The 25,324-nt window shown below is 30.2% G+C and overlaps 2 protein-coding genes across 2 annotated transcripts; one reads left to right on the top strand and one right to left on the bottom strand.

The window, feature by feature from the left end:
• The first annotated feature begins 6,204 nt into the window (after positions 1-6,204).
• Positions 6,205-8,876, top strand: LOC130944097 (thylakoid lumenal 19 kDa protein, chloroplastic). The gene is made up of 2 exons (XM_057872251.1): positions 6,205-6,640; positions 8,144-8,876. The coding sequence occupies exons 1-2, from the start codon at positions 6,277-6,279 to the stop codon at positions 8,518-8,520; spliced, it is 741 nt and encodes a 246-aa protein (XP_057728234.1). The 5' UTR covers positions 6,205-6,276; the 3' UTR covers positions 8,521-8,876.
• A 6,135-nt stretch (positions 8,877-15,011) lies between these two features.
• LOC130943575 (B3 domain-containing transcription factor VRN1-like) lies at positions 15,012-17,281 on the bottom strand. The gene is made up of 4 exons (XM_057871504.1): positions 17,052-17,281; positions 16,323-16,725; positions 15,407-15,549; positions 15,012-15,326 (listed from the first exon to the last, which is right to left on the bottom strand). Exons 1-4 carry the CDS (start codon positions 17,139-17,141, stop codon positions 15,093-15,095), a joined length of 870 nt encoding a protein of 289 aa, XP_057727487.1. The 5' UTR covers positions 17,142-17,281; the 3' UTR covers positions 15,012-15,092.
• Between the last annotated feature and the right edge of the window lie 8,043 nt (positions 17,282-25,324).

The raw sequence follows: 25,324 nt of genomic DNA on the forward strand, positions 1-25,324 counted from the left end.
CTCTTTTTTCCTTTCAATTTTTATTTTTGGAGAGGCAATAAGATGTATTGACTTGTTAATAATTTCCGGTACAAAATGTCGAATTCTCAAGAGATTCTAACTTCTGAAAGTTTTGAAGGCATCATTTTGATCATGTTTTGTTTAATCTATATATCAACTTGTATAGATAGACTTTCTTGTATTCCATAACATTGTTAGATTGATTGAAGGAGTGTGTTATTTTGCAGGGAGCTATTATGGAGCTGTTGATAACTACAGTTATGATTGCTCTGAAGGATTTATATGTTGAGTTTGCTCTTGAAGAACCTAAAGGGAAGGTTATGCTGGCAAACCATTTATATTTGCTTTGTATGTGTAGACAGCTGCAGTTCTACATTTAATTTAGTGTTTTTTAATTACAAAGGAAAAAAATGGTTTTAGAAAAGTTTTTGCAATTAAAATCTACACCTTTTTTAAATAATGCCACTTGTAATTAGTCAATTTTGTTTTAAAACTCATGTATGAAATTGCAGCGGTTCAAAACTGTCGCATTTTTTTTAAAAACCTACATAAATTTACAATGGTTTCAAAACTGCGGTATATTTTTTTAAAATCCACTGATCAAAATAGCGGCGGTTCTGCAACTGCCACAAAATTAAAATTATCTAATTTGTGGTGGTTGTGCCAGCATTCCAGCAATTTGCAAAAATCGCTGCAAAATCAAATAGCAATGCCCTAATCTGCAATAGTTATAGAACCACTGGTATGTCATTTTGTAGTGGTTTAAAGCTGTCACAATTTTCCAAAAAAATTGCCACTATCTCCGGTTCCCTTCTAGTAAAAGAACAAGAGAACATGAGAGAAAGCTGGAGGAAAAAGGTGAATTGATGAAAAGAGGTTGAAGCAATGTGCTGGAGATTGAAAATATCTTTCTTGTACTTGTTGTGAGCCACATGACAATGGGGATATCAATGAGTAGGGTAGGGTTTGGATCTAACCCTAACCCTATCCGTGGGTTGAGAATATTCCAATCTTAATCCTATTCATTTTTAACATGCGAGTACTCGACCCTAGCCATGAGTTACCAAAAAGATGCAACATTATTATATAACTTGATGATAATTTAAAATAGAACTGATTTTTATGTAAAAAATAAATAAATTATCAACTAATGATCTTTCCTTAGTAGTTAAGAATCTTTTGTATTTAGTGAGAGGTCTTTAGTTCAACATCTACTTGAAACATATTTTTATATAAGTATATAACATATACATATATAGGATGTAGGTTGGTCGAATAGGATTGAGGCACAACCCGCACCCGACCTGATCCGCACGAGAACCCTACCTGTACCCTACCCTACCTGCTGCGAATCGGATTGGCAACTCTACCTAACCGGATTGGGTTGGGTTGGGTACTCATGGATAGGGTGCATGTTGCCACCCATACATGACAATCTATTTCAACATATTTTACTCTTTTCATGAAAAACATTATTAGAGACAATTTAGATGAAAGATTTATTGTCACAAAACATGCCCATAGGTAGAGAAGGTTAAATATGAAATTTCTTTAATAGCCTGAACAACTAGATAAGCTCACAAGTGCCAAGAGTTAAAGCTCGATATTTTTTTCTCAAAGAGAGATTTGAAAATAGTGGTTTGCTTCTTATTCTTCCGAGATATCACAGTTTGGTTAAGAAAAAAGCAATAATCATAGATGAATTTTTCTGATGTATTTGAAAGCTCCCGAATCTAAATGTGTGTAGCTAGTGAATGTGAAGGTGTTCATGGCAAAAAAGAAAAGACCAATAATAGAAAATTATTTCTAGTATCTCAAAACTATGTAAGATGTATTAAGATGAATATTAGTAACTGATTCAGTGAATTGACTTACACATCCCACTAAATAACTTATATCATGACTCATGTTTGTCAAGTAGAGGAATCTACCATTGAGTATTCTATAGACAGTGGCATCTCGAAGAGGAGAGCTTAATTCTTCAAACAGGGAGGATGTGTAATCCATCGGCATTGTAGCTAGTTTGACCCCCAAGTAATCACCAATCATTAATAAGATCTAAAGTATACTTCCATTGATAGAGAGTTATACCAGATTTGCTGTGTGTATTTTTTGTCATATCCCCATGAAAAATTTGAGGATTCTCAAGTCTTTGATGATCTTAAACCTATTATCCAGAGATGTTTTTGTTGGGCCAACCGTGGAGAGCTCTCGACCACCGAGGAGACTTCGGAGAGGAATCAAGTGAGATAACATAAGATGAGAAGACACCACATCCAACTCAAAACCTTAAGGTGTCAAGTTAATGGGTCTCTCATCTTATAAACTCCTCATTCTTCCTTACTTTCTTTGATGTGTGACTAACTTCAACACTCATCACACTTGCAACACTAACAATCTCCCCCTCAAGTGTGAGCCTCCACCATAAGATGAGAAGACACCACATCCAACTCAAAACCTTAAAGTGTCAAGTTAATGGGTCTCTCATCTTATAAACTCCTCACTCTTCCTTGCTTTCTTTGATGTGGGACTAATTTTAACACTCCTCACACTTGCAACACTAACAGTTTTTGCATTTTAAATTTCAGCTAAATCATCCCCATCAAGCACATGATCATCAATATGGGTGAGAATTGCTAAGAAACCAACGTTGGAGGTTTTTGTAAAAAGTGAATGATCATTCTCAAATTGACTAAAACCAAGTCCTCACTATAAATTTTCAACACAAATACAATCATTATTCAACAAAGTGTCATCATCACAACTTATCATCATCAATCATCTCATATCCTCATCAACCTCAATAATCAACACATTTTATAACAAACTCAACAATTTCATCAAAATCACTAAACCTTAACAATCACACCTTGTTCAACTTAGCTTGCAACCAACTAGTGTAAGTTTTCAAGTTACATTATACGTTATTTACGAGAAACCAAAATCATACCTTGGTCGATTCCTCCCTAAAGTTCGGAACACCCCAAGGTCCTCAATTCACAAGTTTCAATCCCCAATTACTCACCAATCACCAACTCAGCTCCCAAGGTTCAGTCTCGAGCCTCCAATATTGCCAATTTATCTCCAAACCACATAACTCACTCTAATTCCACACAATTATCACAAATTCAATATAGGGTTTGTTACATCAACAATTTCACAAGAGTTAAAAGTTCCTCATCTTACCCACGGTCATTTGGGACAAGACCCAACAAACTCACAAAGCTAATTCCATCCTAAACCACCAAAATCACATAATCTCTCAAAAGCAACACCCAAATCATGAAACTGAAAAGGAAAGAACTGGGCACGAAATCAAATTTTTTTACCAAATTGTACGGTAGCTTTTGTAGAGGATTCTGAGACAAACGTGTGGCCGTTGACGACTTGTCAATCAAAGTTCTGAATTGAAAGATAGGTGGAATAAAAGATTTGAGCAAGGGTTTGAATGTTCTTTCCATTCTCCCTTTGAAAGTTTCGGCGTGTTTCCCTAATCATTAGCGGAAGAAGAGCTGAAACTCATAATTTATGTGGTAAGTGAGTTGGGCCTTGGGCCTAAAGTAGGTCTGATTCAACCGGTTTAGTCTGACGATTTAATTTTGGATCAAAATCTTTAAAATTAATGTTAAAATTCATATTTTAACTATTTCTACTTTTTTAAACTATAAAATTTAATTTCTTAATTTCTTTAAATAATATTTTATTTATTAAATAATTATTCATTAATCACGCAAAATTTACATGAATAAAGGTGAAATGATATTTTTTACTAGTTGGGCTTCATAATTCGAGCCCATACTTATTTTTTTATTTAAAATAAAAAACTTTAATAAAGTAATTTAATTTTAATTCATGTCACTAATAACCTGCAAATAGTTAGACTTCCACATTACAGCATTGTGTCACGGCCTTGGACACACTCCAACGCTATCATGTCGGCACTCAAACTTACTCACTCAACCTTTGAGCTAAGACCAAGTCAGCCTAACCCTCAATACTTAACAAGAAAGCTAAGAATACAAGAGTACACAAGAGAAAGAAAGCTTTGGTGGAAGAACACTTTATTGCTCAAGTGTTTGTTACAAATGATTCACACATACAAACTCTAACTCTCACCCCTATTTATAGCCATCCACCCCCTCAATGGATGGTTAGAATTAAATCTAATCAACGGTCCAGATTAATCATCTAAAACCTTCCTTACAAATATCTATCCTACCATAACTTTCTAAATGTTTCTAGATTATTCTATACCACTCTTTATACTTTTATATACATCTACACTCTTCTAAAATACTCTATAACCTTCCAGAGTCTTCTAGAATCTTCTAGGATATTTCGGGGCCGTCTAGGACATTCTAGAATGTTTCGAAACCATCTAAAGTATTCTCAAACACTCCAAAAAATTATACAAACATTGTTAAATTTAACCTTCTAAAATTTACCGTGACAATTGGTTGAAATACACACAGCTTATTGTTTTTTTTGTTACATGATAGTATGTAACACAAACAAAAATGAGTCAAGATGTGTTTTTTATTGGTATTCCGATTTTTTGTTTAGTTGTACAGTATTTACTGATTTGTATTAGACAATTTGATTTGCGTTTGTTTGAAATTGAAAAACTTTAACATTGTATTAGACTCTCTGACTTTTTTTTAAATAAAAAATTTAAAAGTATAAATCAAATCTTTTTTTATAATTTATTATTTTTAAACAAATTACACCGTTCAATTTGATTAATATCATTTTTTTAAAATAACTCCCTATCAAATAAAAATATCCAAACTTTTAACAATAATTAATTATACACGTATTTAATCGTCACAAAAAATACACATATTTAATCAATATATAAAAAATAGCCTATATTTGTACCTAAATGCTTCCGAGAAAATTAAAAAAAAAAAGATAATTTACTTAAATAAAATAATTAAAACGTATATTTACGTAATTGTAACTATGCAAAATTGACTACATATATGTTTTATTAGAATTCTATGTAATCCGTAGAACTCCTACCATTTTTTATAAATACATATAACCGTAGAATTTTTTATCATAATTTATAAACAAACAAGTATTAGCATCCATACCTTGATTTATGAATAAACAGTAAAACTCCTACAAAGGATATCTAAATTTATACATAAACCACGGGACTAAAAGATAATTACATTCTTGAGCGTGTGAGTAAAAGTCTAAAAAGTCTAAAAACTCTAAAATTTATTTAATTTTTTTGTTAACCTATGTGTGTTTTTTTTGAACTATTTAATTTATAAAAACTGTAGGCGTTAGTTCATTTATATGTTAAAATTTGATTAATATTAAATTAATTTTTTTATTAAATTATATGATACGCTTTTATCGATAACTTATTTAATTTATAAATAATTTATAGTGTGGTAATTTGTATGTTAAATTTTGATTAATGTCAAATTAATGTTTTCGTTAATTAATGTGTTAGAATTTTATTTTTCAATTATTTATTAAAATTTGATTAAAATTGAATTAATTGTTTTTGTTAATTTTTGTGTTAGATTTTTAACTGTTACTTTATTTAACTTATAAATAAGTTTTAGACTTTTTGCTATGAAATGTGAGTCTTCTTCTCATTGTTATCTTTTTTAATTCTCTATGTATTCTTTTTTAGATGACTTTCTGTGTACTCTAATACTCTTTATACTCTTTATGTACTCTCTGTCTATTGGTTTTTTTTATTTTTCTTATTTAAGTATTAACCTGTTATTACTTTTATTATATATAATTATTTTTTATTTTGATTTATTTTTCAAATTAACTATAACTCCTATCATAATACTTTATTAGAATATATATATATATATATATATATATATATATATTATATATATATATATTCTTTAAATAAGTTAAAAATAAATCATCTTGATAAATAGGTCAACAAAAATTTCTAAAATATTATATATAAGGTCTATTAATTATTTTACAAAAATTACATGGTTTATATTATCATTATCTTTTTAAAATTGATAGGATACACATGTAATCAATTTTGTATAATTGTATATATGTAAATAATTACTCTAATTGTTTTATTTAAATAAATTACTAGAAAGAAGGTACAGAGTGCGAATCGACATCAGCTGAATCGTGTGATTCCTGTAACTTCTGGATAAGAAAAAAATCCGCTCGAAAGCACGAATCACACAAGATAACATATCGGACATAAACAAACATCAAACAGTAACATTTTCCTGCACCATACATTGCTTCTATCCCCACCAAAAAACCGCCATGGCCTCCCCCACCATGTTTTCATCACCGTCTTCCATTCTCTCCTTCTCCTCTTCTTCCACCACACCAACCACCACCACCACACCAAAACCATCTCAACAACCTCTCTCCCCACTACTTCCATTGTCCAAGCAAACATTAACAAAGCTAACTGCCGCTGCAGCCATAGCCACCATTCTAACCGCCGCACCTGCACCTTCTATCGCATCCTCGGAGCCTTCGTACCGTGTCTACTATGGCACCGCTGCCAGTGCCGCAAACTACGGCGGCTACGGCGGCAACTCTAGTAAGAAGGACTCCGCTGAGTATGTGTACGACGTCCCTGATGGCTGGAAGGAACGTTTGGTCTCTAAAGTTGAGAAAGGTACTGATCGAAAAATATGCACAATTTGTATAATTTTACTTATTACTTAGAAAGAAAGATACAAATACTAAATATTTTTCTTTTGTTATTCGTTAGTTTCAAACAATTATTGTGAACTAGTTAGATAAAACTTTGTTGTATTCTATGATTTTCTTTTCTATAGAAAGAAATTTTCATTCATAGAAATAGGCTTACAAATTGTATATAAAACATTAGTTCTAAGTCTATTAAAAAAATAAATTAATATTCTCTATGTTAAACTTTAACACGCCAATAGAAATCACAAGATTGAATTACAAGAGATCTTAATAAATAGAGGCAGATACAGATTGAAGTCTCTTTCCTTTTTAATTACATCTATGCTACAATACATTATGATATATCTTCTTCTTCGCACAAATATGAATATCGTCTGGATCTAAAAATTTCTCTATGGATATTGTATGATTCTTCATTAACCTCAAAGGATTAGATGAATCTCTAGCTGACTAAAATTAACTACTTGGCTTTGTGTTATCCATTATACTCACCATGGACTAATTAATGTGTACGAAGTCATTCTACTTTGGTCTCTTGATCAATGATTTTAGAATCAAGTATTATGAATTTAAAATAAAATATTTATTGTATTTTCTTTAAGAGAGGAAAAGGATATTTTAGAAACAAAAATTGGATAGCAAAGAAAGGAGAATCCCTTTATATATGTAATAGGTAATACATAATAGATACTAGATACTTAAAAGATTAGGGTACTAAAACTAATTATGAAAGATTATAACGCTAACAAATTTAACCATTAAAGAATTAAAACTAACTTATAACCATTAAAGAATTAAAACTAACTTATAACTATGAAATATTGCTTTTGTTAAACATATTTAACCAATCTTTAACTGTGTAGCAATGCTATTAGTGAATGATCTCACATATATTATTAACAATTAGTTAGATTTGTCCAACAAAGACAATCTTTCGTAATTATAAGTTTTAATTTTCTATGATCAGATTTGTCAATATTATAATTTTTTATGGTCAGGTACTTTATTTCATCCATATAAGTTTGTTTACTTAACTATCAACTTTTTATCATCAATTTAAATACAAAATTTTGACAAATTATGAGCACGTAGCTCAGCTGGCGAGGACTGTACTTGCTAAATTAAGTATGCAACTATGTCTAAGCTTAGAGCTTTGATACCCAAGTGGTTGGTTCTATCCGACGAGAATTGTATCCCACAAAGTACTTATCAATTTGCTGATAATAGTAGAGATTACTTAGAACATTCAATCCACTTGCTAAAATCTTTCTATTTCTATGATTCATCAGTCTCAAACGATTATATATAATAGCATAAATTCTTAGGATTCAAGTTCTTAGGATTGTATAAAGTAATGTAGTATAAATTACTTAGAAATTTTCCTTACTATAACAAACTAATGACACTGCTGAATACACAGCTCTAGCAAATTTCTAATTGTTATTTTTTTTTTCCCTATCATCAGGCACCAACGGAACAGACAGTGAGTTCTACAACCCAAAGAAGAAATCGGAGAAGGAGTATCTAACTTTCCTCAGCGGGTTTCGCCAGCTTGCCCCAAAGGACGCAGTGTTAAACAACTTGGCTCTCTCGGATGTTGATTTGCAGGACCTCATTGCGAACGCGGAGAGCTTGACCTCTGAGGAAGTGAAAGATGATCAGGGACAATTGTATTATGTTTACGAGATTGATGGGGTTGGTACTCATAGCTTGATCTCCGTAACTTGTGCTAAGAACAAGCTATATGCTCATTTTGTCAATGCTCCTACTCCTGATTGGAATAGAGACAAGGACATGCTGAGGCATGTTCATGAGTCTTTTAAGACAGTAGGGTCCTATTAGCAATTTGGTTATATAATTTGATATGAAACCTTGTGAAGTGTTTCATGGCTCTCTGTTTTATGTTGAAGAGGATGGTGTCCTGTGATCGCATGCAATTTTGGTATAATTGCCTTTACATGGAAACTGAGTTTCAGGAACGGGTTGCCATAATCTTTTGCTATGTCATTATGGGGAATAGAATCTGGTTATCGTTGCAGCCTTGCAGGTTGGTAGTTAAAATTAAATTTATGCTTATTTTGGTTGCTGAGCAGGGGAAGTTTCCAAATGCTTTTAGATGTGTTCTTGAACAATTTTATTTCCAGTTCCCGAACGAGCATTCAAAATAAATCTCACTTTCGACTTTTTGGTAAGAGTAATTCTAGAGAGCAAAATTTTTTTCAGCTAGCTTTTTTTAAATTATTTTACTTATCTTAAATTTTAAATTTTTAATCCTAGATTTTAAATTATAAATCTAAATCTTAAAGTTGACTAATATTGACTAACTAAAATTAGTTTTCTATACTTTTTCTTTTGATAAATAAAAAAGTAGTTATTTGATAAATTGCTGCCTTGAATTTTTCTATACTACTCGAGTCATATGTAGTTTCCTACCCAAATTCATTTATCTCTGATTATTGGATAGAATATAAGTTTCGTGAGAGAATCTTTAACCTAAATCTATCTATCTATTTATAATATATAAAACAAATCTACTACACATATAAATTTTTTTAACATACAAGTTCATACAAGTTGGCCAAAACTTAACAGAAACGACACTCAATTTAGATTGCGTGTAAACATACGCTTCCCCAACTCTTGAATAGTGTAAACGGTTCTTTTTCCTCAATCAAAATTGCAACGCTCAAAATTCAAATAACGATAAAAATCTCTCAAAATCATCGTGAAAAGTGAAGGAAGTTTTAAAACTGAATTCGAAAAGAATTATGAGAAAATGAAATAAGATGAAGAAAAAGAAGCAGAAGATGCAGAGGAGGGGAAGGAAGAGTTTTGAATTATGTAAAATTTATCAATATAAATCCACCGAAAATTCTTAAACAATACACATAAATGACTTAGTTTTACACCGAAATTTGCTGCAACTACACAAAAATATTTTCTCTAATGCTACAATTTTTTTCTTCTTTTTTTCCTTATTTCTTTTTTTCTTTTAGTTGAATGAATGTAAGTTCATTCTCTTCGAAATAATTTTGTAGCATTATGTGTTTCTTCTTTTTCTTTGTTTGATTTTTTTGTTTTTATTTCTCTTAAGAGAGTAAAAGAAAAGAAACTCGAGAAGGTAAAACAAGAAAAGAAAGATGAATAAGAAAAAGAAAAGAAGAAGATGGTGATGATGATGAAAAATAGAAGAAGAATTAGCAAAAGATGAGGAGGAGGAAGACGAAGAGTTTTTAAATTATGTAAAATTTATCAGTACAAATTCATCAAAAATTCTTAAACAATACACATAAATGTCTTAGTTTTACATCGAAATTTGATGCAAATATACACAAATATTTTCTCTAATACTGCATTTTTTTCTTCTTCTTTTTTATCTTATTTCTTTCTTTCTTTTAGTTGAATGAATGTAAGTTGGATTTATGGAGAGAAGCTCTAGAAGTGTATGGTTTGCACATAAGCTGTAGCAAGACGGAATATATGGAATGTAAGTTCAGTTTGAGAAGGAAAAATCCTAATATAGAAGTGAATATTGGAGAAAACATCCTACCAAAAATTAAAAGTTTTAAGTATCTGGGATGCATCATACACGATAATGGGGAGATTGAACAGGATGTAAATCATAGGATCGAAGCAGGTTGGTCAAAATGACGGAGTGCATCTGGTTTTATATGCGACAAGAAAGTTCCTTTAAAACTTAAAGGTAAATTCTATCGCACTGCTATAAGACCGGCTATACTTTATGGTAAGGAGTGTTGGGCGGTTAAAGGAGAGTACGAATATAAACTGAGTGTGGAAGAGATGAAGATGTTGAGATGGATGAATGGTCATATGTGATTGGATAAAATAAGGAACGAAGATAAGGGAGAGAGTTGGAGTAGCACCAATTGTGAAAAAGATAGTTGAATTGCGTCTCAAGTGGTTTGGACATGTGAGAAGAAGACCGACAGAACACCCAGTCAGGAGGCTGGATGAGATGGAAGATGGACAAAGAGTGAAAGGTGGAGGAAGACCTAAGAAGACCATCCATGAGGTAGTCAAACGAGATTTACATGTAAACGGTCTCTCTGTAGACATGATACATGACAGAGCACAATGGCGTCGTTTAATTCATGTAGCCGACCCCACCTAGTGGGATAAGACTTTGTTGTTGTTGTTGTTGTTGTTGTTGTTGTTGTTGAATGAATATAAGCTCATCTTCTTCCAAGTAATTTTGTATTATTATGTGTTTCTTTTTCTTCTTTGTTTGATTTTTTTATTTTTTATTTTTGTTAAGAGAGTAATACATAAAGAAACTTGAGAAGGTAAAACAAGAAAGGAAAGGTGAATAAGAAAAAAAAGATGGTGATGATGATGAAAAAAAAAGAAGAAGTAGCAGAAGATGAGGAAGAAGAAGATGATAAGTTTTGAATTATGCATAATTTATTAGTACAAATCCACCGAAAATTCTTAAACAATACACATAAATGTCTTAATTTTACACCGAAATTTTCTGCAATACATAAAAATGTTTTCTTTAATGCTGCATTTTTCTTCTTTTTTTTTCTTATTTTTTTCTTTCTTTTAGTTGAATGAATGTACATTCATCCTCTTTCAAGTAATTTTGCAGCACTATGTATTTTTTCTTCTTTGTTTAATTTTTTTGTTTTTTATTCTTGTTAAGAGAATAAAACAAGAATAAATTTGAGAAGGTAAAATAAGAAGGAAAAGATGAATAATAAAAAGAAGATAGTGATGATGATGGAAAAAAAAAAAAGAAGAAACAATAGAAGATGAGGGAAGAGGAAGAGAAAGAGTTTTGAATTATACAGAGTACAAATCTACCAAAAATTCTTAAACAATACGCATAAATGTCTTAGTTTTACACCGAAATTTACTACAAATACACAAAAATATTTTCTTTGATGCAGAACTCCTATATTGCATTCAATTCAAACCATTAATGATGAACAACAATTTTCACCTACCGAATCGTAAACTATTAACGAAAATATTAACTAGAATCGAACCACACTTCAACTATTTGATTGGATTCAAAAAAATTATATATGCGCGCGTTGATTGAAAAGTTGGTTAAATAGTGGAGTGTGAGATAATTAATTTAGAGATTTGTACAAATTTGTATGTGGAGAATATTTCTATATAAAAATTGATAGCACTCTTTTATACAATGAATTTTGGCCATCTTATTTTTTTTTAATGATGCCACATTAATACTTCTAAATGCATGACAACATATGAGATTCAATCAATTATTTTTAAGAAAAAAATTAAAAAAAATTCTTACCTATTATTAATCAATTGAAACATAAATTATTAATTAAATACAATAAAAATATACAAACAAAGTGTTATGATAATTATAATTATAAAAAATTTTAGTTACAAATATTGAAATGCCACGATATTTGGCTTATTTATACATATTGTATAAAACTCTTATCATATTTGGCTTAGTTATAAAACTCTGTTTTTTTTAAACGAGCCTCCTCTAATCATTTCAATTTATCCTCTAATCGTATTTTAATTATGTCAGTCCAAAAAACAAGTCATTATCCAAGCTTTACTTGAGTACCTCATCTTTGGTTGTACATTCTGCAAAATCCATTGATTATTGGTGTACCTCTGTCTTTTTTACGCATAAGCCTTGGTTGAGGTTTAACTAACCTCCATTCTTTCCTCCTGTTAAATGTTTTAATTTATATAATCTAGGCTTCAGTGTGACAGATTGGGATTCCGACACTTAGTGAGATTTTTTAATTTCACATATAATAATATAATAAATGTGGTGTATCAATAATTTTAATTAATAAATATAGTTTCTTATTGATAGAATATTTTGTTACACGAGTATATCTTTTAATGCTTATTCTATGTATAGCAATAATGTCATGTATATTTTGTAAATCTCTTCCTTTGAGGTCTTATCGGATAGTTCACTATTATATATTTCCATGTATGTATATATCAATGAATTGAAAATCAGTGTTTCCTTATCACATGGTGTATTAATTATTATATTCCAGACTTAGATCTCTTATAAGTTTTCTTGATCTAAGGTTGCAAATGTAATTTTATTGAGAAAAGGTATCGCAAATCAAAAGCATAACAAGCATAAAGTTTTGAAACATTTCAAACGTAATTATCCTGCTCTAAAGATCAAGAATTAATTGTAGATATTTAATTTCTTATTTTACCTTAATAAAATACTTTTTACATTCCCGCTAACTCATTTTTCTTCAGTTTTCAAATACTCCTAATATACTCTGTATATATAATAATTCTGAACTTGAATTGCCTCAATTTTGGTGTGTTATTTTAAGCTCTTATCAATGGCCAGTGAAAATTCATGGATAAATTCAAGACTTATAAGGATTAGACGTAGAATAATTCTAGACAGTCAAAGAAAAAGAAAAAAAAACAAGTCTTTGTTCAGGGAATGCACCACAAGGTAATCAACAATTATAGTTATCTCAATCCAATTTTTTAATGGCATTTTTTCTTTCTGTTTCCTAATACTGCATCCTTTTGAAACGTTAATTATTTCAAGACAACTACAATGGAGCAAAGAGAAGAAATATTGCCAAAGAGAGTTTTGTGGCCGGTAGCAACTCATATAATCAAGTTCTTGCGATTAATAAATCAACAAGTTTAATCACTTGTGCCATGCACGTGATAATATTGAAATTATAATTTTAAGTTGTTATATTGAAATTATAATTTTAAGTTGTTATGTTAAATTTCATTTTAATTATAATAATTTAATTAATAAAAAATAACTTGTATGCGTTGTTTTTTTTTTCTTAATATAGTATTAATTGTATTAACTATAAAATAGTTATTTAATTTACTTTTTTCAATAAATCATGCATATATAATCAATATGATCATAAATAATCTAGTAATATTTAAATCTACCAACAAAGTTTTATATGTTGGTTTACTGTAAAGTAAGAAAAATGTTACAAAATATACTTATTTATACATATTTTATTTCTTAATTTCTCTTACAAATTATTAAAAACTGTTACAAATAAGTTCAAATTTAACACAATATCTCATTATCAGATACATTTAAATATATAATGAGTTCATGACTATAAAATTAATTTATAATTTTATATTATATTTTTAATATTTTCATTCGAATTTATTTTTCTAACTTTTTTCTTTAATTATTTGAAAATAATAAAAATGTAAATTTATATAATTCTAATATAAAAAAATTATGTTTTTTTTAAATAAATGAATTCAAATTCCTAAAACCAATACTTTAAAATTCAATTTATATTATATTTTTATTGAATAATTATATAAAATTAAATATAAATTATTAAATAAATATTTTTTAAAATATTTTTAATATAAAATATTTTAAAGTTAATATTAATATACATATTATTTAATTAATCTCTTAAACAATATTAAAATATATTATATATAATATAATTAATTTACCTCTCCGTTCTCTGGGCAAGTCTTAATTATTCTAAGTTTTAGAATACCTCAAGCAACTCTAATACATGATCAAAGATCAAATGTGGGCTTATTATAATTTGACTCTGCCTTGATTGAGCTTGTGCAAACTAGTATAAACTTCTTTTGGGTTTCACTAATGTTCCCTATTGCATCCTGTTAGTCAAAAGGAAGAGTTGCCTCCCTCTCATTTTTGTTCATTGCCGATCTCTGAATTAGTATTCCTTTCTTCACGCTTGGTTCTTGTATAGTTGATTTTCAAGTATATGAAAGTTGATACCACCTAACGTTCGATAAGATTGGACTTTTTACTTTATATCACAAAAAATTGGTTATGTCGGTGAGTTTGGGCCATTACACATATTCGGCTCGCAAAATGGGATATCACAACCTTAAAAATTAGCTATTAAAAGAGAAGAATCACTCCTCTTAAATATAACATCAAGCATTTTATATTACTGAATGTGAGACTTTAGACACTCCATAATATTCAAGTCTACAATGGATACTTAAAACAAAATTCCTTTGGTTGTAGAAACTAGAACAAAAATACTTTTTTTTCCCAGATATAGATTTTTTGTTGTATTTTTTATGCTTCCCTAAATGTAAGAACAGCATATATTGTCTGTTTCTCTGTTTCTCTAGTTCTCTCTTGGACAGAATTCAAACAAAGACATGTCACATGTATGATATATCAATTATCACATGCATTGCCATTCCCCTAAACTTTACAAATTAAAATCATTCACAAAGTTTGATAAACAAAATTATGCATGGTTTTAAGCTAATCATGGACCATAGATTCTTACTTCATATATTCCAAAATCAACTACAAATGGTCCAATTCATCTATAAGGGAATCAGATGCAATCCAAAGTGACATCTCTTCAGCTTTTCATAAAAAAGAAAGCAACAGAATCCAAGTGGATAAACTTTCTCTACCTTTTGAAAACATGAACCTTAAAAACTGAATCTTCCATGTTAATCAGTTCAAAGACACAAACATCTTCAGCTTGCAATCCATTCTCTTGGACAAACAAGGACCAACCACCTGAGAGGCGGCGAGCCGAGCTGCGATTAGGGAGCAACTTTACTTGCCATTGTCTTTCCCCAACCTTAAGCGCCACGTCCTTAACCTTGTCCTCAATGTAACCTTTCAAAGTCGGTACATTCTGCAACATATCAGAACAGAAATTAGGGACTTCAAGAATGTTTCAAGAATAATGCTGAGGCTTTTTTTATTTAATGGTACCACTTGGTATTCTGTGAGGTAATTTGGCTTTATGAACAGTGTGAAGAAAGGGTTATAGGAGATGAATTTCTGAGCTATTTCCTGAGCTTTAAGTTCCTTTGGCCAATTCAAAGATGATGTTCTTCTTCGAGTACAGCTCTCACCTGTTAGAATGCAGAAGAAACAAGTCTCAAGCAGTTAATCCAGTTGAATGAATTTTTGGTTATAATCTGAGAAGTTTAATCCCTCATGAATCATGATATTCAAAATGTAAAGCTGATTATCATGCTTATTGCTATACTACTATCACTAATGTCTTAAGGCTTTTGTAAAGGGAAGCACAATTTTATTTATGTTGATCAATATACAAATATGGAATTGTAGCTTTTTAGGTCCAAAAATTCCAAAAGTAAATGGTGTCTATTTGGAGATAGGTACTTATGCTTTGAACTATAGATGTATATAAGGTTATCAGTTATGGTAGAAACCAAAATCACTTAATTTTGAACATTTTTAGACCAAAATCATGAATCACAATTTTTATCATTTTTGGCACATATAAAAATGACTACTTTTACCCCAACATAAAAGAACATGTTTAACCCTATACAAATAGGAAAGATGAATATAAATATATAATCAATCGAAAAGTATAACAAATATGTTATATGTACTAAAAGTTAGCTACCAAATTAGTCATCATGTATTGTCTAGTTCAATTTTAAATATATGTTTTGTGACTTTACATATATTTTATTAGAATAATTAATTTAATGACTGATTTTTGGTATACACTAGCATAGTTAAAAATACAAATACCTCGGTGAAATAATACACCACCACCAACATGCAATGAATGGAAACCTTAATAGACGAAGATCTCATCAGCAAGATATAGCAATTATTAAAAGATGAAAAAGACAATAAAAAGCAATACCTCTGACTTTCATATGAGCCTGAGGAGAAAACAATGCCAATCTTTTTCCAGCGTCATTATTTTTTACAGGGATTTCCTTTAAGATTCCAACTGTTTTCTCATCTCTCTGGTCACATTTGCCCTTTCTATTCACAGTCTCATATTTGGAATAATCTATTTCTAGATCATTTGTCTCAAGTATGATTACATCAAACTGAGAAGTTTCTTCATATTTAAACACAACTAAATGTCCTTCATTAAGAGAGTAGTTTTTGGTAAATTCCTTCCATCCTTTTACAAACCAAACTTCATCACTATTCTTTTTTGTCCAATACACTTTCCATAGAGTGCCATCTGGAGGCTTAAGAAATACTGGATTTGAAAGAGCGCTTCCATGTCTCCTTGAAAATTTATTGGGTATTTTCTGTGTCAAAATCTGTTAGTTAGTGTGCCAAAAGTTCTCACACCTTAACCAGAAATAAAAAAACAAACAAAGAAAATAGCCTAAACTATAATTTTCATCTATGTATAAAAATAAATAAATTCCTGCTTTTAGTTTATTTTTGTTCTGAAGATGGCTATTACAACTGGAATGCTCTCGCCTGTTGATGATAATAATAATAATGAATAGATGAATAAATTACCTTCCAAATAAAAACTCTCTTGTTAACTATTATATATGATATATGATCATAAAATCAATAGCAAATATGTATAGCTCTAATGCAAATAAAACATAAATATGCTTACAATCCTTTGAAGATTAGTTTTGAGTATAGCCTTGAAGAAACGGGAATGCAACATAATGTTGTTCTGGCATTGATGGTGATGAGAAGACATGAATAATGGAGTTTATTTTGGGTACCATGAAGGCATGAATTGAGAAGATGCTACAAGTAAAATAAAGCAAGCAGTTCAATATCTCTCCGGTGAGAGAAACCTAGCAGGTGCCCCCATTTATGATCCTACTTGGCTAGATATCTGCTCCTACCAGTGTCATGAATACCCTAACGGTTGATTTACCAAGGACTAGTGTCAATGTATATAAGCATAAGCATAATTATTTAGGGTGTGTTTGGTTTATGATTTCCAGTATCGTATGTTTAGTTTTTCTTAAATGCTTTACTTTAACTATTTTTTTAAGTGTTTATTTGAGCATTATTATTTTGATAAATTTTTTTTAATAATTTTTTTTTTATTTTTTAGTGTGTTTCACAAATTTCTAATAGTAAAAGTAAAAGTACTAGAAAAATAAAAAATATCTTTTTTAAGAAGTTATAATTTATATCTTTTTTCAAAAGTTTTTTTCTTAAAAAAAAAAGATATTTTTTATGTAATAAATAAATAAAAAATCTTTTTATTTTATGATTTTATTATTTCTATTAGAGTACTAACAAATACTGAAAATATTAAAAAAATATTAAATTTTATTTAAATATCTAAAATAAAATAATTATTTAAATTTATATTTTTTTAAATAATTTTTTATTTAAAAGTGCTTTTGAATAACATAATCTAAACAACATTTAGTTTATTATAATAAATTTTTATATAAAAAGTTACCAAACATAAATCACATTAGTACTAATTCAATTTTGATGAAAATCAATTTTATAAAATTGTGGTTCGAATCTAGTTACATGCTTTCCTTGTCACTAAACTATATTATTTTTTATTATTTTAAATACTAATTATTAATTATATAGTAAAAACATACACTAATTTTTTTAGATATTATTTTAATTTTATACTCACTTATATTTAAATTAATTATATTTTTTATTATTCAAATTATTCATATAAGTATAATTAAATTTGTATAAATATAAAAGATCAAATATTTTTACTAATTACAATATAATTATTTTTTATAATTATATGATATTTGTTAATATTATTTTTCAATAAATACATATAGTATATACTAATATAATAAATATAAACTAATTAGTTAGTTATTAAAATAAAAAATATTTATTTTAGTATAAAAATAAAATTAAAAAAATATTTATTATAAAAAAAATACTAAAACTTTATATACTTATTTAATAATAACTATATTATAATTTGTTAAAATTTGATTATTTTTAAAATATTAATAAATATATATTTTAGATATTTTATTATTTTATATTTTTTATTTATGTAAAATCGATTTTATCGGTTCAATCATTAACTCATTAGTTGAACTAATAAACTAATAAATCAGTAGTGTGACTGATTCGATTACCAATTATGATAACTATAATCTTAATATATATATATATATATATATATATGATAGTTAAACTCTTTAATTAATTGGAAAAGTATGAGGAGACAATAGTTTTATTGTACAATGCATACAATGGGGTTTAATTGAAATTAAAATTAAATTATGGGTAAAAGTATTAATTATAAAGATTTGATAATTTTAGTTTTTTGAAAAATTAGGATTCAGTTATATGAAATCCAAAACCACGAACATCTCTCTGAAGGGCAAGGACAGACCAAAAACGCAGCTTCTCCTGCCGACGGTGATAACGCATCTTCTCCCTGGCTCGTGTCTTGTCACCAGAAGTCCGCACCGGTGAACTCCCAGCAGCACATTCTGGTCGTCCGGCGCGTTTTGACGGCACGCATCAAGTCCACCTGCGAACCCCAGTGCAACCAGCAGCGGCTGAACTCTGTGCCGCTGCAACGCCGTCTGCTACTCCTCTTTTTCATTCTTCTCCTTTCTCCAACGCAGGTTCCATGCTTCCTCCTTCCCGTGTTCTTTCGTTATTTATGTTAACTAATTTTTAAATCTGCTTTTAGTGTTTAGATTAGGCTTAGATTAATGGATTGATACTTTTTGGATTCCAAAATGTTTGATGGTTTTTTGATTTGATTGTGCATAAATTGAGTGGAAATCCTTGTTTACATATTGTGCACATCATATGCTCGATGAAATGCCTGAGTGAAACTTTTTATTTAATTCCTATGTTTGGGCAGCATTTATCTTAAATTTTGTTATCTTTAGGCATTCCGTCGCTGCCGGCTTGCGTCTTCCTTGCGACGTCGGCATTCACAAGTTAGGGATTACAAGTGGAGTCAGGTTTGTGACGTCCATCACACCTCGGAAGAGCAAAATGGAATTGAATTTCATTCAACCACTATGTGGTGTTCTATTGGTCGTCAGTAACGGAAATTTCAATTCACATAACAATGATCCCAACCATTGCGTAGAAGAGGGTGAGGAATCCAACAAGGTAAGCAATTTATGTGACGGCATGCATAGCGGATGGTTATTTTTTATGATTTTTATTCATTCCACTTAGTGAAAGTGGGGGCTTTTTTATTTAATGCTTCAGTAGATGCAACAGAAGCACTCCACATGCAACCACTTCTATGATTTTATTAAATTCTTTTTATGATTATATGGACGAAGAATTCGCATGTGATAATTCAATGTCATGTATATTTGATATGTGCAGAATTTGCGTGTGATAATGATTCCAAAGCTCCACTAGAATCGTATTAGTGAAGTATATAATATAAAATATAGCTAATGGAGATGTGGTTATTTAGACTCTCTGTAAAATAATTGTTAAATATTCAAGAGATATGAATTCATGGTTGACTAAATATTTATCCTGCATATTAGATTAACTATATTTATATGATGAATAAACTAGATAGAGAATAAATTAAATGTCGCTCCGGTACTGATTAAATTAATCCGACCTTGCACGATTATTTAGTACATTACTATGCAAATAGTTAATTGTTGTCATCTTTTTGTGTTGTTTAGCAGTGGTTCCTCTGGAGGCCTCTCAAAATATGGAATTTGGCTGTTCCGGTTTGTCGGCATGAGCGCCAACAAGCTGTAGTTACATGTCTTTGTTAAGCTCATTCGGCAGCAGTTAGAATCTGTTGGAAATGTTTCGAGTACCTTTAATATTTTTCTTCATGGATATAGGATTTCAATAGTTATTCATTTGTCGGCAATTGTAGATGAAGATGATATTTTTCAAAGACGCAAATGCCAAGTGTGATGCTTTTGTTGTTAGCAACGGCTTTATTCTCTAAAAATATTGGTATCCGTGTTCGTAATTGTTGCAAGAAACTAGACTTGATTAATTTCAATGAACCAATTTAATCTAGATAAGTTCTGATGCTTTGTTGTATAGCTTGATTAATTTCATTCGGTGTGCAGCTAGTCGCTTTAGATAGTAGTTACATGTTTATCTTTACTTATATGTGTTGAATGTTCATTTATGTATGAAATCGGATGTTTACTGTAACTGTATACGTGGATGGTTGTTTTCGGGTATTCAACCCTTGTAACTGTAGCAGGTACTCAAAACAATTATAGTATATTGGTTCAAGAACAGTGATAATGAAGTCAACACTTATCAGATTCAAGTAATGTCAGCTTGAAATACAAAAGAGATCCCTGTATTAAGAAATATATACTGGATGTTCGGTTCACCATGTATCTAGATGGTTACTTTCATAAGAAAATAGATGGTCATTTTCGACTCACTCGTCAGTGTCATGCTTGAATTCTTTTACACCAACAGATTCACATAAGTTCTAAAAAAAAAGGGCTCCACCACAAAAATGTCATCCCAATGTGTCATAATAAATTCCAAAGACTCTAACTAGTATATAAGGTAAATTCAAATCTTATCAAGTACGTTATCTTAAGTATGCTAAGTTTTTTTCTTTTGAACTTTCTCCCTTTTGGCAATCCTTCTGTACGCTATTTCAACGTCCTCGTGCTCGGAGCCGAGAATGGTGATCTCACTTCCTTTTTACCCATCTGATTTATAGCTTGGACTGGAGAATGTATGATCACCGTGAATAAATACTCACTCAATAGGTTCTCTGCAATCCAAGTGAATATTCTTTTCAGTTTAGACATAAAAATTGTATTCATTCCAGCTGCTAATAAAAAAATAGCAGCCCCATAGAGAAAGGAAATCTTCAGCAAGAATTTAACTGGATTTAGACCAAATCAACCAATTATAACACAACAATGAGCATGGTAAATAAGACACAGCACAACAACATATTATTACCAAACAATGGCTACAGCAAAAAATAACCACCACAAATGAATTAAAGTAACCATCTGTTTCAGTAAACGTCAGGACTGAATATCTAAGACTAAAACCTGCTTTTCAGCACCATATATACACTAGTTTACATAGAAAAAGACTCTTTAGCATTACCTTTTAAAAAGGTGCTGTCACTACAATCAAATCAAAAGCAATCTCCATTATGAAAAATGACCATCCAATTGCCTGAAAAACTAACCATCCGACATATAATTGATCTCATCATGTGTACATCGAGTTAGTAACAAATACAAAAAAAAGGAATACATCTAATACCAACAACAACGATATATGCAAGTACTAATTAATTAAGGGAAAGAAATAAAATAAAATTTCCTCGTTTCTAACACTCGACTCTCATTCTATCCTCATTCTAGCAACAATCCAAGATGCTCAAAATCAATTTCAGGAGCATTTAACAATAAAAAATGATCTCATAATATATATAGTGACATAATTCAAAGACGATCACTCATGAAGATCAAACCTCACATTTTCCTTTTGTAACCATCTATAAATGAGATAAAAAAAACTAACTCATGAAGACATAGCAGCAAATACGAAATTCAACCATCCAATCTGCTATCAAAGCGACCATCCAAGTTCTACAAATAAAATTATTAACAACCCATGAGGAGGAGCACAACCATCAATTACAAACACCCAAACACAACCACATATCATACACGGTCTATCAAAACAAAGTATCCCAATTTAATAAGTAATTTAATAACCTATTTGGTAGTAGTTAGTATAATAAATTTGTTATTTTTAATAAAAAATGAGAGATGAAACTAGCTAGACAATAGACAGAGCAAGTAAACAGAGACAAGACAGTGAAATCATAGTTTTGCAACCTAGCAATTAAACAACCATAAGGCAAGTATGAAAGTTGGTGGAATGAGTTAATCTGACTTCTCTTTGAGAGTCTGAAAGAAATTTACTTCATGTAAAGCTGCAGGTAAAATAAGCTACCATGAATTATAGATACATACATATATGTGATTTCTTCTTAGTTACTCAAAACTCATGCATTTAATGAGACATATTGCAAAGAATGACTTATATGGCATATTAATAGCAACCTTTGCTATGATATCCTGATGCCATTTGGTCCACATACATATAACAAAAATAAAGAATTTAATCACTATAAGTTGTTTTTGTTCTCTCTCAATTATGGCGTTTGAAAGAGTAAAATGATATCAATAGCAACAATGATAATAAGAGGCACAGCTAACAAGCCAAGAAATTTGATTGACGATATGTATATCATTCCACTTGAATTCAATTAAGATCTTGAATGCCATTACTGTTTACTATCTAATGAACACTAAACCACAGGGTTTGGACGCCTGTCTTGTTGAAGCCTTGAATTTGGGATATTGATTGTTTTTGCTGCCTGAGGCACACATCATTAAAAAAAAACTTATATTGTGTACTTATCCTGCTCATGTATCTGGAAGCATTAGTTAAATTCAATAAATAGAAAAATAATCAAATAGAAAAATTTGAATAATTAGAAAAATAGCAACCACGGCTTGTTCACCATGGGTAATCAAGGATTTAATCAACAAAATCTATCTACATTCAAACATGCAAGAGCGATTATCAATTGAAACATGAATACTAAACCCACTTACATTGGATGGTTAGGATTCTTTCAGAGATGATATTTATTGTGTTTCCGGTGAACTGTTGACCATCAGACGGCTGTTTTCTCGAGTCGGCTGCACCGCTGCTATGGAGAGGAAAGCGCCCACGTGAGGAGAATTTTGCTGCAACTCGGTTCGTCGGTGAGGGCTCCTTGGTTGCGTTCCTGGTCGGGCGTCGCGCCCTGTGACTCGGTTGCAGAGACGGCCGGATGTTCAGCAGAGAGGGCCGCCATCCTTGATGCCAACGATGAGTATTGCGTTCAGGGTGACCTTCCTCGGTTGCAACTTGAGAGGTTCTCAGGCTTCTCGCCGTAACGGGTGTGTGTAAAGATTGGGAGGGTTTGGGTGTTGGGGGAGGGGGGGAACAGCAAAAATAAGGGTTGGGTGATTTAAGGAAAAAGTGAAAATATGAAAAATTGGGTGGTATGTTAATCTGAACAGGCATAATAGGATTAGGGTTATTAATGGATTAATTCTTTCTATTAATATTAATCGGGCTTAATAAACGGCCCATTGTATACATTGTATACATATTTCATTGTCTCCCTAGCGGTATCCTAATTAATTTGGATCATGTAGATTTTCTTCCTGTTATGGGACATTTAATACTGTTTTTTGATGCCCAACATTTAACACTGTTAATTAGCATTCATGTCTCCTGGCTAATGATGCTTACTCATATACTCCTAATAATATCCTTACTATTTTCCATGGGAACAACCTAAATGATTATTAGCAATTATGAATTATGAGGAAAACATATGATTTAACTATATTGGAAACTTGATTAAGGGACAAGGCAGCACACAAAACATATAATCTATTTTCAATATATGGTGAGTGATTAGTTGCTAATATTAACTAAAATTACTTCGCAACATTGACTACTTATTACCCACAACATCATCATCGTCAGAATACTAAAAATATCGAATAATTAGCGGAAAAGAATTGGTTGGTGTTGGTAATTTAGATGATGATGCTCTGGCAACTGGCGATCTAAATCAGAAGAGGAATGACATAGAAGAATCATCAAGACTCAAAGAATGCACTACATACTTGCAACTTCAATTATTGAGGCAACAAAAAAAAATAAAAAACATGTCCTCAAATAGTGACATTTGAGTCCTATCTTGAATGATATTCATAGCATAGTCCTACACTATATTATTTTAAGATTCACCAGTCACCACCACCATTGGCTCGAATGATACACACAATACTCATTAATGGTGCTGGATAGATGCTTTTTGGAAAGAATTTTATTTATTTATTTATTTTTGTTCCTGTTGGGCTCGAAGATATTTGAATGCTTAAGCCCATCAGAAAATACACACAAGGTTTTGGGTTTCTATCTTTGGACATGCGGCTTCGGCTACACGTGTTTTTGGAAATGCTAGAATGAGAATTATCACAATATGCTTTGCAGGCCAACAAACTGAATTAACCATCTTGGATCTTGCCGTGTGGCTATTGTGGATTTACTAAATAATAATCCATTCTGACCCCCAAAAACTTATATATCCATATTACTCGGACTTTGATGGCCAGTTAAATACTTAAATCCATTGTATTCTCTCATTTCTCTATGGAAGTATAACTTTTTCAAACAATAAAATGACATGTAATCCTTCAATAAGTTTTCTTCTTCTTCGTTTTCGGATTTTTTTTTTATGGGTAAATTCATTTTCGCATTTTACTAATGACCCTTCTTTTCTATCACTTAGTAGAAGGATTTGTGATTTGCTTTTTATATGTAACAGTGGCTTTACAAAAATTTGTTGAAATATATAAGTATGCACTACCCTTATTTGTATATGAAAAAAATGTAAGAAAAAAAAAATTACTCATTCTATAAATTAGTATTAGAAAGAATTTTTTTAATTAATTTATTTTTTAAAAATTTTAAATTAGTTAAATTAGTACTTTTATTATTGATAGTTTCAAAATTTACTGATATAGAATGTTAAGTGATTACATTGACCACAATATATATCTAAAAATTTTAATTGGCTACTGCTAACATGATAAATTTATAAAATTAGATCAAATCAACCATAAATTAAAGAGATTTTGAGGCATTAAAATTCTTTAGTTCAGAGTTAATTTAATTTAATTCTATAAATTTATCATGTTAATAAGTAATTAAAATTAGGTGTGTACATTTGTATTACTTAATGTGCCATATCAACCATAAGTAATAGAAAGACTAATATGATCAGTTTAAAATTTTTAAAAAATAAATTTAATTAAAAAATATTTTAAAGGACTAATATAACCAATT

The sequence above is a fragment of the Arachis stenosperma genome, chromosome 8, assembly GCF_014773155.1.
Source record: "Arachis stenosperma cultivar V10309 chromosome 8, arast.V10309.gnm1.PFL2, whole genome shotgun sequence".
NCBI lineage: Eukaryota > Viridiplantae > Streptophyta > Magnoliopsida > Fabales > Fabaceae > Arachis > Arachis stenosperma.

Coding starts and splice junctions, on each gene's coding strand:
- LOC130944097 (XM_057872251.1), top strand. CDS start 6,277: ATGGCCTCCCCCACCATGTTTTCATCACCGTCTTCCATTCTCTCCTTC. Junction 6,641..8,143: donor GGTCTCTAAAGTTGAGAAAG/GTACTGATCGAA, acceptor CCCTATCATCAG/GCACCAACGGAACAGACAGT.
- LOC130943575 (XM_057871504.1), bottom strand. CDS start 17,141: ATGTCTTCTCATCACCATCAATGCCAGAACAACATTATGTTGCATTCC. Junction 16,726..17,051: donor AAACTAATCTTCAAAGGATT/GTAAGCATATTT, acceptor ATTTTGACACAG/AAAATACCCAATAAATTTTC. Junction 15,327..15,406: donor ACCTCACAGAATACCAAGTG/GTACCATTAAAT, acceptor GATATGTTGCAG/AATGTACCGACTTTGAAAGG.